General features: G+C 36.6%; 1 protein-coding gene across 1 annotated transcript in view; it reads right to left on the bottom strand.

Annotated features, from left to right (window-relative positions):
• Positions 1–1,365: 1,365 nt before the first annotated feature.
• Dnajb14 (DnaJ heat shock protein family (Hsp40) member B14) overlaps positions 1,366–20,233 on the bottom strand; it is a 48,240-nt gene continuing 29,372 nt past the window's right edge. Inside the window, exons 5-9 of the mRNA XM_033756051.1 lie at positions 10,978–11,163; positions 9,404–9,498; positions 8,551–8,660; positions 7,730–7,902; positions 1,366–4,490 (exon numbers count right to left, since the gene is read on the bottom strand). Of these exons, the coding sequence (XP_033611942.1) occupies positions 4,366–4,490; positions 7,730–7,902; positions 8,551–8,660; positions 9,404–9,498; positions 10,978–11,163 (689 nt within the window). The 3' untranslated portion in view covers positions 1,366–4,365. The remainder of the gene's footprint in view (positions 4,491–7,729; positions 7,903–8,550; positions 8,661–9,403; positions 9,499–10,977; positions 11,164–20,233) is intronic.

Genomic DNA, 20,233 nt, shown 5'->3' with positions numbered 1-20,233 from the left:
CTAGAATGGGCAGAATCTCACAGGGACATGGATAAGAATTGCCCACCACCTCCTGCCAGAAGTGACTCAATATCTCCACAGCTGGTCATTAAATTCTCAGTCACTCATGAACTAAGACATTCCAAGAACTATTTCTTACCCTAATGTAGTTCCAGATTGCTACATTTAGAAAGATAAAGTTATTTTTGAAGTATGGGCCTTAAAAAAGGAATCTCTATTAAAACATGGAGATCAACAGAAAGAATTCACACTAATGAAATTCTGTGGACTGATTTTCAAATTTGGAAATAAGGATATCCATTACTAATGGAAGCCCTGCTCTGTGCAAACATAGCGTGGTCTATATTAAGCAATCACATATCTGAGGTATTAGCTGGAAAAAACACATATATACACTTACACAGGTACACATCCACAGAATATTCACAAATCTATTGGCCCCAACACCAGCAGATAATCAAATTAAACGGAAAGGATCACATACCGACAGGAAAATGTTACACAGGGAATTTACAAAAATTTCATCACATAATCCTTAATATAAGGAGTATGTTTTGAATGTATGTTTTGAGGAAAAATATTACCATTTATATGAAAGTATTTATTTAATAGTACTGAAACCAAAAAGGAAGCCTGAATTCTAGGACTGTTGCCTGCCAGATTGAAGGGGGAGTGCAAGAATTCCTTGAACAACCACATTCTATCTGCTCTTTCTTTGTAATTGAAAATCAGAACTTAGGAAAATTTTGGAATTATTGCCAGACTACTTCTTTCCTTTTTACTGGCATTTACAGAATATTAGGTATTTTATTTTATTTATTTATTTATTTATTTTTGATACTGGGGATTGAACTCAGGCCCTTGTGTTTGCAAGGCAGGTGGTGGAATCACTGAGCTAAATCCCTGGCCCATTAGGTATTTTAAATAGGAAGTAGCCTAACATGTCCAACATACAAGATTTTTCAGCTACTTAGTGAAAATTCAATTTCAGATGATTGTTCATTTTTATTATTTTTTTCTATTCAGGTAAGGGGAAATCATGATGCATTCTCTTATAGTTTGCTTCACCCAGTATAAAGATGAATGGTAATACAGGTAGTACTGAATCCACCAAGTCCACACTTGGAATAGAGAAGCTAAATAAATGCATTCTTTTAATCATTTGGTCCTTTGCCATAATACTTGCTTAACTGGAAAAATGGCTCCTTTGGTCCTTACATCCATCAAGAAATATTCCACTGTCTTAACAAAGCAGAAGATTTTTTAAAAAATTAAATACGCAGGGCTGGGGATTTAGCTCAGTGGTTCCACCACCTGCCTTGCAAGCACAAGAACCCGAGTTTGATCCCCGGTACCAAAAAAAAAAAAAAAAAAAAAAAAAAAAAAAAAAATTTAAATATACAGAAATACATTAACATTAGCATGTCACAGGTGCATTTGAAAACATTACCAATCCAACAGACGGGAAATCAAATAATAATTTTATTTTACATCTAGTGCAAAAGATTTGATAGGAAGAAAAATGAAGCATAAAAGTACGATTAAAGTTAAGAGCTAGCATATTACATTCCTTTTCCAGGGACACCTGAGCTGATACACAGGAGAGTACTGTAAAGCACTGGGATGGAGATGCTTTCAGGATTTGACTTTTCTCTACCAAGTCTTTGTAAACCATAAATATGCACATGACGATTGTGAAACAAGAATCCAAATGCTATCCTTCCAAACAGGTTACTTTCACTTAATTATGAAATGGATAACATAAAATTTCTCACTGTTGAGAATAAGTTCCATAGCTGACACATGACTAAATGACTAGTGCCAGTCATTTGGAAAGTAGGAAATCAAAAGAAAAGGATAAAAGGTACTATTTCCTTTTCTTCAAACCTTTGCAAGAACTGTGTGTGTGTGTGTGTGTGTGTGTGTGTGCACATAAAAGGGGCTAAAAAATGTAAAGTATTAAATACAACTACTGTCAAATTTCCAAAATACCAGTTAGAGAAGCTAGTTAAATTCAAAGCCTTTTAGGTAGCAACTAAATGATCAAGTGAAATTGTAAAGATCATGTAGCTAAAAAAAAAAAGAGGGCAAATTTTTGGGATTTTTAAGCATAAAAGAATAACAGGGCTGGGGAGATAGCTTAGTGGCGTAGTGCCTGCCTGGCAAGCTCAAGGTCCTGAGTTCGAATCCCAGTACCAAAAATAAAAAAACACTAAAAGTAACAAACATGAAAATCTTACACCTAAGATATCTAAAGTCTTCTCATCATGTACAATTAACCTAAAGTTACAAGATACTCATTTCCTCCACTGCACATTATAGGGGACTTTAAGAACTCAACCTTTACTTGCATATTTTATATATAGCTCAAATTGTCAGTCACTCAATCATTTCTCAGTTGTTTGAAAATTTTATCAAACACATTTTTCCTAACAAATTATGAAATGTAATGGAATGCAGTAATAGTCCTGAAATATAATACTGTCCAAAAGCCATGTGTGGCTTCATAACATATAACTTCACTTAATTTGATAATTTCACCTATCCCCTTAAAGCAGGGATTTCAGGGAAAAGGAATCAGTCAACAAGGTTTGGTTTACCTAAGAATTAACCATAACAGTGTAAACTTCCCATTGAAACTGGAAAAATAAACATAACATTTTTCAAATTTTTATAAATTTTTGATACATATTAACTTTCATAGTTAATTAGAATGCTACCACATTTTTAAACACTTATTCTACAGCCTCAAGAAAACATTTAAAATTTTATTTTAAGCATTATTTTTCTTTTAAAGGTCATATTTCTAAAAGAATTGGTTAAGTTGTTCATGTTTCCTATAAGAATATGTTTACTTTAACCTCAAAATTAATCAGGCTTTTCTTTTTTAATTTACTTAGGAAGGGGATAAAAAAGAACATTCTTAAGAAAGTATCAGTTTTATTTAACAGGTGTCATAAATCAACTATACCCTGAAAAAACATCCTTTAACAAAAGTAACAAAACCACTCTACCTTGTTCACAGAAAAACTGCCAAAATATGTTCATGTTCCACTGAGTGTGAATCAAAATCATTAAAATATTACTAGCATAGAAGACCAGAAATCAAATAGTTCCATACTCAATATATAGGCACCAGAACCTTCAATTTTCAACTGCTGTTTTTCTAATTTGTATTATGGATCTAATTATAAGGAGCTTATTCCTATAGGATTAATTGAATTACTCAACAGTGAGTAGACCATAGCTTAGAATTTTTAAAGGATGACTTGCTATATCATTCACTATTCTCCCTGTTGCTATCTGCTCACTGTTGTACACGGCCAAATGAATCATGCTCTGATCAATGTTAACAGTAATTTATGTATACATTTAGGAGTTGGCAGTAGGGTTAAAAGGCACAAAGCTGTATTTTAGTAGTAAATTTTCTTATTGTTTGTAGAAGAATCCATTTACCTTTGGATTCTGTATAAATGATCACTAAGAAAATGCAAACTTCTATGGTCAGAAAATTAGGTTGTCTTCATAAATGTTAGCAGCCTTCAAAGACATATAAATGAATACTTGGGTCCTTTTGATTATAGAATTGTAAATGCATAATTATAATTCTTTATTGAAAACCCTCTTAGTTTAATAATTATAGCCATTTCCTCATATTTTCTTTAAAATCTATCAGTATAGCATTTCATTTCTACATATGGCTTAGCGATTCATTAAACTAAATAGCAAACTGATACTCTACACCAGTTCATTTATCTCAGTACTTATTTTGGAATATAGTGGCAATATTAAAAATATTAATTCCTTCTAAGCTGATAATGCTATGAGTTTACAGAAACTTAAATGGTTTTTGGGTTTTTTTCCTTTTGAAAAAACTTCACTGTCTAAACTCCACATACCTAACACCTGACTAGGAAAATGTAATTGTGTCATATAACATTTATTCCATCACCTTAAAAGAAGTATCTCGTAGAGCTAAATACTAAAATAACTTAAGTAAAAAGGCAATAACCTGTATGTGCACAAAATGTTCATTCCATAAATATTTACATGACAAGGGGCAAATGGAGAATCACTATAATTTGAAATCGCTACAGGTGTGATAATCCCTTCTCAAGACATGTTTAGTTAGGAATAGTATAAGCTTTCAAAATGAAAATAATGGCAGAAGCACAACTAAAATATTGTTTAGTTTTCAGTTCTTACTATCTAAAGCAACCAGTAGATCATAAACGGTCCAAGATTTCAGAAACCAACTATTCAGTTTAATTTTTCGTATCAAATCTTGTCTTCAGCTCTCACGATGAAACTGAATTTACAGAAGAGATCAGGAGCGCACTCCCAGGTACCAGTACAGAGCCCTGCTCACCCTCCTTTGTAAAGACTGGTCAGTCGCTCCAGTTCTTTACAGTTGTCCATGCTCAGGGCATCGGCCTTCCTTCGGAGTCGATCATCACGGTACACTTTTGCGGCGTACTGCATATCTGTTTCTGTTAACAAAAATAGTTTGCTAAATACCCATTTTTATCACCTCACTGTTTAAACACAAATGACAGAAGAACTTCAAGTGTATTTCTCTTTAACTGGCTTTCTAAAAAGAACAAAGAAACCCAAGTATCATGTCTGAAAGACGACTGGGCAGTACAGGGGACGGAAGAGAGGGCCTTGTAAACACTAGACAAGTGCTCACTGTTGAGCTGGATCCCAGCCCTTTCTTGAGACAAAGTCTTGCTCAACTGCCCAGGCCAGCTACAACTTCCTGGCCTTCTGCCTTAGCCTCTTAAGTAGCTATGATTAAGGCCTACACCACCATGCCCAGCTAGAAAATCTCTTTAAATGAAAACTTTACTTCCTTCGCTTCTGAGCCAGTGGTTTAAGTCTGCCCTGAAGCATCATCTCGGCCTCTTATCCTATAATACCACATGCTAGTCCTGCTGCCAGGGATGAGCTTGCTGCACATTTTTTTGTTAAGGTTTCAGATAATCCCAAACTTAAGTATAAAAATATAAAATCTTACTCTGAGTTTATCTGAATTTTTAAAAATGACAATATATCGGCATATCTGAACACAGAAAAATGCTTGTAATGCAATTATAACAATGATATTCTGCAAATAAGCACTTCCGAGGCGTCCTTCAGTTACAGTGAGTTCAAGGCCATCTTGAACTACATGGGGAGTTCAAAAGAAGAAAAAAACAAACAAACCAAACCCTTTAGGGAAGTTACTTTCAGCCCTTTTACTGTTTACTAACACTTCTAAAGGGTGGAGGTACTTAGAGAATACATAACAGAAAGAAACAAAAAAAGGGGACAGAATAAATTACTTTGCAGAAAACAGTCGCCAAAGGAAAAGCCATCTGTTTTATGGCTATCAGTCAGACCATATTTAAAATAACTCCCAGGTAAAATGATCTCCAGAAACAATCTTTATTCAATCTTCTGCACTAGGATTAACAATTTAATCAATATTATTCTATAGCTTTACAAATAATGCACTTGTAAAATCCATTTGCCAATAACTTCCCAAAACCTCAACATTAATAAGCCAAAGTTCACACTGCTAATAAATGACAGAAACTAGATCCAAATCCTACTGTGCAATTCCTAGCGTAACACTCTTTCCACTTGTGTATTTCAAATTACTGCTTGTATTTTCCAGTCTATACATTAGAGAGCATTAGAAGTAACTCTAAAACAGAGAACCTGGGCAAAAGGACATTCACTGATCAACTATCATTTTGTGACTTTAATTTATGAAACAATATTATTTCAGGGTGGGGGTGTAGCTCAGTGGTTGAGCACTTCCCTAGCAGTGCAAGGCCCTTGGTTCAATCTCCAGCACCACAAAGAAAAAGGAGGAAAATGCCATCCAAACTCAGGAAGGAAACATTCAATCAACGAACTGACACATGGAGTCCCCCACCACCTTCACCACCACTCAAGGCCCCAGCCCAGAAAATTACTGAATTTGTTGAACTTTATTTTGAAAAATTTCAAAGCTACACAAAAATTAAGAATAGCACAATGAACACTCTAATATTCTTTGCCATTTTTGACTGTTCTCCACATTTTTTGTCAAGTTTGTTTCATCTATCTCTAAAGTAAGACTGCTGTTGTGGTTATTTTTGCAGAGTTGAAGATAAGTTGCAGACATTATGACTTTACATTCCTAACAGATTGTCATGTTGGTCCCAAATAAGCAGTATCTTGCAGCATTATCAGTTAGAAACGCAGCCCGATGGATGGACTGCCCACACTCAAGACTTCACCAGCTGTCCTAGGGGCATCCTTTACAAGCGCTCCTCCTCCCTGCCAGGAACCAGTGAAGGATAACACTCTGCTTTCAGCTGCCCTGCCTCTTTCCTCTCCTTTGCTCTCAAAGACCTGTGGTCTTTTGTTTCATTTATTTTTTGATGCAAGCAAGCTGTTTTGTATATGAATTATTTATTAACAATTACTGTGAAGCTGGGTGTGATGGTGCACGCCTGTAATCCCAGCACTTGGGACGCTGAGGCAGGAACATTGCTGTGAGTTCGAGACCAGCCTGGGCTACACAGTGGGTTCCAGGTCAGTCTCAACTACACAGTGAGACAGTGTCTCAAAAAACAAACAAACCCAATTACTGTGGTAGCAACTTTAACGGACACATATATAAATGTGTACAATTTAAATGCAGAAAACGTGATACATGAACAGAGCATATAGTGAAGGGACCGTGAAACCCTATTAGTACTGATCTTGCCAGACAGTTGAAAGATTAAAATAGATTATGCCAAACAAAAATGCTTGCCCAGACTGCAATGTAATTAAAAATCATAACTATAATAAATACTATATTATAATAAATATAATATTGAATACTTCTAGCACAGGACATCATGCTAAGTGTTTACTACATACTACCTGTTGTGATCCATGTTTTAGTGATAAGGAAACTAAAATTTAGGTAATGTATTCTTACAGTCAGGATCTTGTATGGCAATTTCAGAGCTTGCACTTTAACCATGATAGTCACTCATCAACCAAATAAATATTAATAGCAACAGTATCACAAGTATCATTTAAATCCTTACTATGTGCCAAATGCTGTGTAAGACCACATGCATATAAAACCTATTACAGCTGGGCATGGTGGTGCACGCCTGTAATCCCAGCACTTGGGAGGCTGAGGCAGGATGATCACTGTGAGATTGAGACCAGCCTGGGCTACATAGTGAGTTCAGTCAATCTCAACTACATAGTGAGACCCTGTCTCAAAAAAAAAAAAAGAAAAGAAACCTATTACAGGTACCCTTCAGGAGCCACATAACATTGGCCCCATGACCCCATGGGATTAAAAAAAAAAATCCCAGGATGTTTAGGTCTCATATAAAAAAGCATAGTGTTTGATATAAACCATCCATATCTTTCTCTACATTTTAACTGTATGTTAGGTATACTAAAATTACACAAATGCTGTTGTTAGTTGTCACACTGCACTGTCCAGAGAACTCTGACATGAAAGAAACAAAAAAGTCTGTATGTTTTCAGGACAAACCCAATTTCCCTTTGAGTATTTCCTATGAGTGACTGGTTGAGTCTATGGGTGAGGGAGGAATCCTCAGGCAGAGGCTGACTGTACCTAATACCTAGCTTAGACTGTACACCAGGTAATTCCACAATATCTATAATAGAAAAATCTATAATAAATCCACAGACTACGAATAAGTTTAGCATTATATCAACTTACTTTGTTGTCTTTCTTTCCAGCAGTTATTTCGAATATTAGTTACATAATCTTCTTCCACACTCTTTTCTACTTTTTGTAGTAACATTCCTTTGTATTCATTTTTAAAGTCCTTGTTGACATAATAAACCACTCCCAAGTTTTCTGTCTGCATTTTTATAGTTTGCCCTGAACCACTGTGGAAAAGAAATGCATAATTATTTTTAGTTAAAATTGGGCATTCTAACATTCTACCACAAACTAAAGTAACAAGATAAAAAGTAATTTAAAAGTTAAGAACTTATAAAGTTCTCTCAATTTTTAGCTAACGAAAGTTTTATCTGGAAAAAATTAAAAGTTATGCTTATATTTGGCAATCTTGTTTTTAATACTTTAAAATCACTGCCAATATGATTTTACAGTTTCTTTCACATTCACTATCTTAAAGTTTTTGCATCAAATTTCCTTTATCTCCTGACCTCTCAGTGAAGTCATTTCTCACTTAACGACATAAAGCTATGTAAGATCAATTATTATCCTTTTTGTCTTGCAAGTATTTTTGTCTTTTAAAGTAGTGTTTGCCTTCAATGTCAACACAATACCTACCACATTAAATTCAAGTTCAAATATAGCACTACTGTCCTTACACACAGTTGAAAATATAAAGTAACATAAAACACATTCATCACTTATGTAGCTCTTCTAAAAATTAGAGATTTTAAAATTTGGTACACATGTAGTAAAAGATTTGGCACTTGAAAGTATAAAAGAGTACAGCCCTTTTAAGAGAAGCTAGATAAGAAACAGCAACAATTATTTTTGTAAAACTTCACTTAGCTACTTACGATCTGGGATATAAAGAATAAGGAGGATTAGAGACCATCAAGTGGCTTAATAATGACACGAGGATCAATACAATTATGGGCATCAGCTGGATAAACACAGAAAAACCTCCCTATAAAAAAATCATCAAAGAATAATAAATTGTAATATAACCATAGTTGTCAAGAATGCAATAGTTGTCATACATTTTTAGATGCAGAAGGGGCATCTGAGATCATCCAATGCTTTCAAATCTGCCCAATCACACCAGGCTCCTGAGGTTGTTCTTAAGACTGCAATTTTCCAGGCACACTGGCAGACTGATCTGAGAGCTCTGCTAAGGCTGACCTCGTTCTGTACATGCAGAGGTCCTCCTTTCTCTGGCACACAGAGAGGCTACCAATAAGCCACACCTGCAGCACTGCTTTCCTCTGGCTGGGAGATGGGAGATGGGGTGGAGGAGCCCAACCTTCTAATTTCTAGTCTGGATCCCTTTCTCGTTACCTTTCCACCTCATGCCTATACCAAGTGAGTACAACCACATTAGAACAAAGCAAAGTTACTTCTAATTTAAGTTTTCAGTATTAATTCTGAATTTTTAGGATCAAAAAGTATCTCCAAAACATGCGGAGTACAGGTGTGTCTTCACTAGAATCCAGAATACCAAATCTGAGGGTCATGCTGCCCAGCCACCCCCAGCGGTGACCCACACTCCACTCCACAACTCTCTAAGGGATTCCTAGTCTCCGCCACCCACAGCTGGTAAAGAAAACTCATTAATCTTAAAATAGCTCGTCCTGCTTTTAGACAACCATAACTGCTTCTCATGGGCTGAAATCTGACATTCTGTGATTCATAATCATATCATACACATACATCTCCTCTTTCTTCTTCTCTTTCATGTCCACTATGTCGATGCTGATGTTGATGGCTGTAACCAGCTCGGCCATTTGAAAATGAATGTACACTACCTACGAATCAAAGTTAAAAGCAAGGTTAAGTTAGGGGGAGCAGTTGTGATCAGAAAAGTTACACATCTTTTACACTTCTAGAAAATTACTAAAATAACAAATGTGTATTATGAGTGGTGAATATTAACTATCCTCTCCTCAGGGCATGAAGGGTGGATAGAAACAGGACCGATCCTTCCCAGAAGCGGTGCCCTCTCCAGGAAGTACAAGTTCCTCCCTTGTAGAGGCTCGGCTGGGGCGCCTCAGGAGCAGCCATACAGAGAGGACTTTCCTGCTTTTATGTACTTCCCTTCTTACTGGGAAATTTTGCTTTTGCATTTAAATGAATCATAAACATCTCTAAAACTCAAAGGACAGCACCCTAGTTTATTCTGAAAAGCTACCTAATACACCACAGTATGGGTGGATTACAATTTATTCATTCTCTTGCCGATGGATATTCCAGTTCAGATAAGCTGACACACCAGAAATGGTATTACTGACAAAGTAAGCTATGTTAAACTAGCAAAGGACTGCAAATCAGCCATGAGAAAAGCATTCACTATTGCCTGGAAGATTTCTGATTGTTCCTAGTTTATTTTCTATCAAAATTACTAGTTTTAATACTTTTTATGATAATTATGTATTTGAATGCATAATAAAAATTTCAGCTTATATTTTCAACCTTTAATTTATGTTTATATTTATACACCCTCGTTGCTTTGAGGATTATGCATTGTGTCTGTCCCATCAATGAGTGCAATCCTCATTGATATTGAGAAAGGGCCATCACATTCTCATTCATAAAGATTCTCCCACTTTTGAACAGCATGTTTAACTCACCACCTTAAGTAAAACGTGGGACTATAATTTTAACTCCCATAGAGGAGCGTCTCCCAAAGAAAATTGCTTTCTATACAAACTAGTCACAGTAAATGTAGGTGGAATTAAAAGCTACCGATGTTGGTACTGTGTGAACCATTCATTTAGTGCTGTCCGTTATTCGCTGTGATAGCCTAGTTCAAGTAATTATATCTATCTTAATAAGACCCCAAAACTTTAAAATCTGAGTCAGACTTTTTACTATTTCATTAGCAACACATACGTCTGAAGGAACAATTTATACTGTCATTAATAAAACATTTACAGGGATATGGAGAACTTGTTGGCCATCCAGGTAGGTGCAGGAGATGTCACATAATTCTAATAGCACTTACCTAAGACATCACACTGAATTTCCTGCTTAGACTTTCTTCAGCTTTAGATAAAATACAGGATATCTGTACACTTCAACTGTTTTTCAATTAAAATATATTCTACAGAAAGGCAAGCTACAGAAAAAGTAACAAAACTACCATTTTTCTCCTCCTTGCTGTGAAAGGCATCGCAGGGCCCTAACCAGTGAGAAACAAGGGAGAAAGCAGATGTGGCTCTGAAAAGCCAACAGGAGCAAGGGCCTTTATCCTCACAAAACATGGTACTTAATTAATATGACAGTACCTGAAGGAAATCCACCACCAAAAAATATATTGAACAGGTCTTCTGGGGTTATGTCCGCCTCACACCCTCTGTGGAAGTTGAACCTGCCATTGCTCTGGTTATTACAGGCTTGCTCTTCACTGCCGGTGAGGTCATACTGTTTTCGTTTCTCAGGATTACTTAAAACAGCATAAGCATTTCCAATCTCTGAAAAGGTATTGAGTAAGAGCCGGTAAGCAAAGTTTTTATTTTCTAAAAGATTGCCCCATATAAGGAACCGTCACTTAAAAAATTACTGGAAACTAATGAATTATAAAAGTGACAATTTAAAAATATATTGTATATTGTTCCCAAATGCACATATTATTTCTCTTTGCAACTTTTTACACTGGACAGTCTTACCATCTTGGGGAAAAAAGAATGTCATCTATTCTTTCTTAATACTGTGCTCCATCCACTCAACCTTCTGCCCAGAGTACCCTAATTCATTCAGATTTGTCAAACTAATAATAACCAATAATCTATGGAGTTATCATTTCTGCATCCAATACCATATTACTTAATCTGTTAATATCCTCACTTCACAGCTGAGGTTTCTGAGGCTCCAAAAGGCTAAGTAATTTGCTTAAGGTCAACTTTTTCTTTTTTCTTCATTGAGTTTATTGGTACATTTTAGGTATACAGTACAGTTACATTAATTTTTGGGATCTTGTACCTTTACATGACAGGTCTTGGTTCTCATTTTTTCCCCTGTCCCTGCCCTCCCTTCACCCCTTCCTCCCCTCCCCATTTAGAAACATTTTATTTCTATTTTTTCATTTTCTATTTTTTTTCTTTCCCTCATTACCTTTCCCCTATGTTTCCCACTTTCCCTACACCTTTAGCCCTTTTCTTCCCATTTCACATTGTCAATTATCTCATTAGAATCTTGTGTACTATTATAGTTTTTCACACCAGGCAAACTATTCAGTATTTGCACATGTGACTTATTTATTTCACTTAGGAGTATATCCTCAATATGTATCCATTTTCCTATGAATGAATCTAATTTCTCATTCTTTGTGGCTGAGAGTATTCCATTTTATAGAAAAACCACATTTTCTTTGTGCAGTTTCCAACTGATGGGCAAATGGGCTGTTTACAAGTTTTAGCTATTACAAACTGTGCTGCTATAAACATAGGTGTGCATATATCACTGTGATATGATTCTTTTAATTCTTTTGGAAAGATACCCAGAAAAGAAGATGGCTGGGTCAAATGGAACCTCTAGTCCCAGCTCTTTGAGGTATCTCCATATTGATTTTCATAGTGGTTGCACCAGTCTGCACTCCCACCAACAATGGAGAAAGGCTCCTTTCTCCCTACAGCCCCACCAACATTTGTTATTGAGTGATTTCTTGATAGCAGCCATTCTTTGTAGGGTAAGGTGGAATCTCAGTATTGTTTTCATTTGCATCTCTCGAATGTTATCTGCATCTCTCGAATGAAGGTCAACTTCTTTGCACAGTAAAGATACCCACACTCTCCCATGCATCGACAACAAAATGTAGATTTGCACACCAGTGCTACAGAGAGCTGTTCTAGTTCTGAACAATATTAAGACAGTAAATTTCATGGAAGTACTGATCATTTCTCTTTTCACTAACCCCATGGTCCTTCATAAAGTCTAAAGTATTTTTTAATAACGCATGTTCTCGGTTTACCTATCTCACTTTGTTATTTCATGATATTTATTCATAAAGAAGTTTCTCATCTCCTAGACCCATGTCCAAAGAGGCTTGGCACACTGGCTCTGAGAATGTCCTCTTGAGCATGTATAATAGCTGCAATGCCCTGAATCTAAAAGCAGAAACTGCCCTATCTCAATCTAAGCTTCTAATCATTGACAAATACAGCTTGCTTTTTAAACTAGACTGTAAGCCTCTTGCAACAGATATTAGATATTTTTAAAAATCCTTTTAAAATTTCATTTGATGGCTGCCTTAAGTATTGTCCGAGCAAACAGATGATCACTAGGTAGTGTTAGAGGATTACACATCACACTAAATTTAATTATATACAGATATGCTAGCACTTCCTTCTGATGGGACTTCTTTAAAACTGGAATTCAGAGATGATAGCTTTCAGGTGGTCTGTGAACCTTATTCTTTGAAAAAATGTGGTCGGTGGTATATCTACCTGACGATATGGTCTCAAATGTTCTTCAGATTCTCAGAGATCTGTGACTTAGAAATGTAGCCATCATTTGTAATATTATTTCAATGGGAAACTATGACCAGAGATTAGGAAAAGGTACTTACAGCAACTGCAAGGTATTAACTTACATTTTTTTTAAGCATATCTATATTCTCTGCTGAAGTTTGTGGTGCCTGCGACAGGATCATTTTTAGGGTTTAACATCAATAAACTGGACTATTTCATGTAGTTTTGCAATGCAATTACTTCTAAGAGCATTAATATACTGAGTAACTCAAATTTCAAGGCTTTCTATTTTAAAAAACAATGAATTGCTGGGCTGGTGCTGCTCGCCTGTAATCCCAGCACTTGGGAGGCTAAGGCAGGAGGATCGCTGTGAGTTCGAGACCAGCCTGGGCTACATAGTGAGTTCCAGGTCAGTCTCAACTATATAGTGAGACCCTGACTCTAAATAAATAAAGAAATAAAGAAAGAAAGAAAGAAAGAAAGAAAGAAAGAAAGAAAGAAAGAAAGAAAAGAGAGAGAGAGAAAAGAAAGAAAGAAAGAAAGAAAGAAAAGAGAGAGAGAGAGAGAGAGAGAGAAAGGAAGGAAGAAAGCAAGCCAGCCAGCCAAACACAAAGATATTTTAGAAGGTATTGCTGAAAAACTGTCACAAGCTATACATAATATTATCTGTAAAACAATTTATTCAATATATGCGAACAGAGTCATTTTCTATCCATTTGTTTTGTGTTGTAGCTGCAGTCAAGTTTTGTTTTGTTTTCAGTTCCTTGTAATCTAAAGATTTAAGTCTTTTTATTTTGGTGTCCAAAAGACTTGCAAAGTACATTTCTACCTATCGCTTATTTCACCAAAAATACCTTCCATCTCATCCAATTTTCCTTAATTTTTTTATTTTGAGGCAACCATAGAATCACATGCAACTGTAACAGTACAGAGATCCTTTTGCCTAACTTCCCCTGATGGTAGTACTGCAGGAAATTATAGTACAATGTCACAAACACTGCCTGAGAGAGTCCATATGTGGAAGACTTTCACCACTTACACTGTCCTTTCATATAACATTTCAACTTTTCTAGCACCTGTCCTTAACTGCTGACAATGACTGCACTATTCTACATCGTGCTAGTTTTATCATTTCAAAAATGATATATAAGTGGAGCAATACAGTACATGAATGGAAACTGGCCTTTCCTGGTTAGCATGGCTCTTAGAGACTCCTGCAGGCCATCCTATGTCAGCAGGACATCCGATGGATTCCTGAGGAGCCTGGCGAGGTGAGGACAGGGCAATGTTTCCTTAACCATCCATCATTCCTAGATGTTTCTAGCCATTACAAACAACATGGTCTACGTGTCTTAAACATCAATTTTTGTTTCTCTGGGATAAGTGTCCCAGAGTGTACTGCCAGATTATACAGTTGCTGCATACTTGAGTTTTCAGACAAACACCCAGGTTGCTGGATAGAATAACTGCTTTTGATGTTCCACTGACAAGGCAGAGTGCACCAGGCTTTGCCTCCGCACCAGTATTCAGAGCTGCCCTTATTTCTTGTCTCTAGGATACGTGTGCAGTGATACAGCATCTTGGTTTCACTTTGAATATCTGTAATGGCTAATGAAGGATGTTGAAAATTTTTTCATATGCTTCCTCATCATCTGTATATCACCTTCACAAAATATCTCCAACTCTTTTAAGTTTGTTTTTTATTATTGTGGTATGATGCTTTTAATTTTTCAACATTTTTTTGAGTGTGTGAAAACAAAGTGTAAATAAGGACTAAATGCTATAATAGATAATGTAAAATAGAAAGAAAAGGTGCAAAGGGGAAGGGTTAAAAGAAAAGAAAGAAGGGAATGGAATTAATAAAAGAAAAAGATGCTTTTAATTCTTTTGGTAAGATAACCAGCGGGGGAATAGCTGGGACAAACGGAACCTCTAATCCAGCAGCACAGTTTGTAACAGCTAAGTCTTGGAAACTACCCAAACACTAATCAACTGAAGATGGATAAAAAAGATGTACTTTTGTTTTTCTTTCAAGTTTTAAGAGTTCTTTATGTACCGAAGATATGAGTCCTTTGTCATATACGTGCTTGGCAAATATTTTCTCATCCTGTAGTTTGTCTTTTCATCCTTGTAAGAGTACAGCAAACTTCCAAAAACGTTAGAAGACCAATTTATCAACTTTTTCCCCCATGAACTGGTGTTAAGTCTTAAGAAACAACTGCCTATCCCTATATCCTAAAGATTTGTTCCCATTGCTTTTTGCTAAAAGTTAAAAGTATTACATTTTATATTGACATTTGTGATCCATTATGAGTCTTTTTTTTTTTTTTAAGATGATCAGATAAAGCGTGAGCCTTTGGTCAGGGTTTTCTGTTTATCAATTTCCAATTACACGAAAACCAATTTTTGAAAAGGCTGTCTTTCCCTATTGAATTGCTTTGGCACCTTTGTCAAAAATCATTTGAGTACCAAGGATTTAGCTCAGTGGTTCCGCCACCTGCCTCGCAAGAACAAGGACCCAAGTTCGATCCCTGGTACCTGCCCCGCCCCAAAATCATTTGAGTAAGCTGGGCATCGTGGTGCATGCTTATCACCCAAGCACACTGAAAGGCTGAGGTGCATTTGAGTCCAGCAGACAACTCAGTAACTTTACAAGATTCTTTCTCAAACTATAAAATTGTTTTTAAAAGTGTAGGGTGAGAGGTGGGGATGCAACTCAGCACAAAGACTCTGGGAGCAGTCCTCAGCAGCAAAAATCGGTTGAGTATAGTTGTATGGATCTATTCCTGGATTTCCTGTCCTGTACTCCTGGTATGAATGTCTGTCTGTCAACACCACTCCTTGGATTACCATAGCTTCACAGCAAGTCCTAAAGTTGGGTGTACTGATTATTCCCCATTCTAATACTTTATAGCTACTGAATTTCTTCTACTTCTCCACACTTTAGAATAAACGTGTAAGTCTTGCTAGATTTAGGACAGAACCTGTACTAAGTCTGCATTTCAGCCAATAGCAACTTGATATCTTCACTATGTAGTCTTTCAATGATGTACATATTTTCCTCCATTCATTTATATCTTCTGATTTTCTTCAATATTGTGTAGCTCTCAGCATTACAATCCTATACAAGCAAACTGTGCTAAATACATGTATGAAAATGACAAAATATGCATTATTTTGTATAATATACACTAATAAATGTACACTTTTGAAATATTATTTTGTTAAATTTATAGGTGTTTAATTATTGTAAATGTTCATGTATTTTTAATTTCAGTGCCTATATGTTTATTGCTAGCATAGAGACATGGACTTGACTTTTGTATATTTTATGTCCTGTAATTTTATGGAATCCATTTATTAGATTGCTGTAGATTCAATAGAATAAGAATCTTCCTCTCTAATCTATTTTTTATTCTTTTTCTTACCTTAAACCAATGGCTAGAATTTCCAGCACTAAACTGGATACAAGCGGACACTTTTGCCTTGTTCTTTGCTTTTTTCAGTATTGGGGATTGAACTCAGGACCTCGTGCTTGCAAGGCAGGCGTGGCACCGAGCTAAAACCACTGCTCTGTCTTGTTCTTTCTTAATCCAGTCTTTTATCCTTAAATATAACACTAGCAATAGGTATTTTGTTATTATTTTTTAATCATGTTGAGACAGAGTCTCACTATGCGGTTTAGGTTGCCCAGGCTGTCCTCAAACTCATGCTGAACTTCCCGCCTTAGCCTCCCAAATGCTAGGATTAGATGAGTATCGTCATGCTCGGCTGTCATTACTCTTTATTAAGATGAGCCTGTTCCCTTCTGCTCCTAGTTTTGTCATGAATGAGTGCTAAATATTTCAAAAGCTCTTACCGCATTGACTGATGTAATCATGGGCTTTCTCTTTCCTCAGTCCATTAAACGAGGATTACACTGATACCTAACTGGTGAACAAAATTCAGTTGCCTTATATATTTGTTGTAGATTTATTTATAACTACATGGTATAAACTTTGAAATAAACTCCACTTGGGTAGATCATACAATGTTTTTTACATATTACAACATTTTGATATTTTGTTAAGTATATTTGTGTTTATTCCAGAAATGATTCTGGGCTTTAGATTTTTTTTCTTGTGTAGTGTGTTTGGTTTTGATAGCAGGTTAAAATGAATTGACTTTTTTTTTTTTTTTTTTTTTTTTTTTTTTTTTTTTTTTTTTTTTTTTTTTTTTTTTTTTTTGAGACAGCTTCTCATTATGTAGCTCAGGCTGGCTTTGAAGTTATAACAACTGGGCAACCCTTCAGCCTCAGACTGTCGACTGATGGAATTACAGGTGTGTGCCACCACACCTGGCTGGGGAATGTTTCTCCCTCCTATTATTTTGGGAGAAATTATTTAGAATTTCTTCTAATTCTTCTTTAAAAGTTTGTTAGAATTTTCCAGAAAAAGCATCTGAGTTTGGAGATTTCTTGGGGGGGAAAAGGGTTTATAAATTATATATTTGATTTTCTAAATAGTTTTATAGGGCTATTCACATTATCTATTCCAGATAGAGTTGTGATTGTCTTCACTTTTTTAAAGAATAGGTATACTATATAAGTGTACATATGTGGAACTGCTCATATTATTTATTGTCCTTGAAATGTTTGCAGAATTGGTTGAGATATACTTGCTTCTGATAATACAACTTTTCATAATGGTCACTTCTAGCTTCTTTTTCTTTGTCAGTTTTCCTGATTGGGGGGGGTACTGAGGATCGAACTCCAGTCCTTGCGCTCATGAGGCAGGCAGTCCCAATCTTTTTAAAAAGACTAGTTACTATTATTTTTTTTCCAATTTTACTGATTTTTTTCCCCTTACTTTGGGCTTATTTTTGTCTTCCTTTCCTTGTGTATGGAGGCTCAAGTACATTAATTGGTTTCAGACTTCTGCTTTTCTAATATACCAAGCTGTTAAAATTTCTTCTTCCATGGCTTTACTAAGTCCCCCTCAAATTTGATATGTTGTGCTTTTATTCAGCTCAATACATTTTCTACAATTATTTTCAGACTTCCTTTTTGACCCACAGGTTTAGAAATATGTTATTCAGTTTCCAAGTAATAGGACAGCTGGGCATGGTATCTCACTCCTGTAATCCAGCACTTGGGAGACAGAGGCAGGAAGACTGCCACAAGTTCAGTGCCAGTCTGGGCTACACAGTGGATTCAAGGCCAGCATGAAATGCACAGTGAGACCCTGTATCAAAAAACAAAAACAAGTACTATGATATTTTCCCATTATCTCTGTTATTTTTACTTTGATTCCACCAGGATCAGAGAACACACTGATGTGATCTCAGCACTTTAAATTATTGGAAATTATTTATGACTCCAAAAAGTCTACCTCGGTATGTTCAAAGGGCACCTGAAAAAGAATCTGTCAGCTGTTGTAAGGTGCTCTATAAATATTAATGAAATCATGCTGAGTAATGGCAATATTTAGTTCTATGTCCCTGCTAATTTTCTAATTATCTCATCAACTGTTGAGAGCGGCACTGAGGTCTCCAACTATCATTTTTTTGAGACAGGATCATGCTATGCGGTTTAGATCTAATAAGATGTCCCCCAGAAGGGAGTGTGCTGTCAGGAAGGGGGCCTGGTTGGAGAGTGGCTGAACCAGGAAGGGTGTGTTCTTCTCCCTGGCTCCTCCTCCTCTTCTCTGCTTCCTCCCTGCCTGGATGGAGCAGCTTTCATCCACACCCTTCCACCATGCCGTTTCTTTGTCTTGATGCCAGTGATTCGTATCTCATGACCTGTGTTGAGTGCTGGACATGGAGCTACAGGATTGTTTGCCCTAACGGGCTTCCATCTGGCTCTGACCCAGTTCCTTTCCATCCTGCTATTCCTCCCCTCGGGAATGGGAAAATTTACCTTATGTCATTGTACACTGAAAGTTAACTTTCTTTTTTTGAGTTTTATAGTGGCTCACAGCTGAGTTTCCTTAGGGCAGTGATGGTGAACCTTTCAGAGCTTCTAATGATACAAAGAGACTGCTACAGCTCGTGTACCATAGGTTTCCACCACTGGCTCAGAGGCTGAGACTTTGGACTTGGGACTTTTCAGCACTGCTGAAACTATTAAGACTTGCATGAGTCTTAAGAGATGGACTAAATACATTTTGCAGAATGAGATGGACATGAGCCTTTTAGGAGTTAGGGTGGGATGCTGTTCAGACCTAAAATGTCCCCCAAGTCTCATGTTTTCAGAGGTGGGGCTTGTGGATGGTAACTAGACTGAATGGGGTACTGATCCTCTGATCAATCCATAGACGAATCACAGCTGAGTGGGCTGTCAGGAGGCAGGACCTGGTCAGAACGGTGCTTCACTGGAAGGTGACCTGCAAGGCTGTATTCTTGCCCCCAGCTCGGCTCTTCCTCTCTTTCTGCTTCCTGGATGCCAGGGGTTCAGCAGCTTTTATCCACCATCCCTCTGCCTCTTCGGGGCCAGGTGACCACACATGGGCTAAACCCTCTGAAGCTGAGCCCAAATAAACCTTTCTTCCTTCAAGTTGTGGGTACTGGGCATTTTGTCTCTGCAGTAGGAAAGTGACTGATACAACCATGAACTTGTCTACTTCTCTTCCTAGTTCTATCAAGTTTTGCTTTAAGTATTTTGCAGTTTTGTTTCCTGGTGCATACACATTTATATTATAATGTCTTCTTGGCAGATTCTTTTATCATAATATAATGTACTTCCCTGGTAACTTTTTACTCTAACATCTGCTTTAATACTGCAACTCCCACTTTCTCTTAATTAATGTTTGCATGATACAAGGGGTGATTAAAATATACAGCAAATGTCTAATTTTTAAAATTTATTACAGTAAGACACACTACCTTTAATGCACCTCAAAGTACGCCTCACTTCAAACACATTTATCCCATCAATTCTGGTACATTCTGAAGCAGTTCTGCAAGTCCTCTTTCTTGTCTTTGCAAGGTGTAATCTAACACTGTCAGTGCTGCTGCCAGGTGCCATCCAGTGGAAAGGCAGCTCACAAAAACTGAGAGTGGGTCCTCATGCACCTCATTCGTTGGATCTGGCTCCGTG

This window comes from Fukomys damarensis, unplaced genomic scaffold (assembly GCF_012274545.1).
Source record: "Fukomys damarensis isolate Sample0158 unplaced genomic scaffold, DMR_v1.0_HiC HiC_scaffold_25, whole genome shotgun sequence".
In the NCBI taxonomy this organism is placed as follows: Eukaryota; Metazoa; Chordata; class Mammalia; order Rodentia; family Bathyergidae; genus Fukomys; species Fukomys damarensis.
The sequence above is the reverse complement of the archived record's forward strand: the minus strand, read 5'-3'. Positions and strand labels throughout refer to the sequence as shown.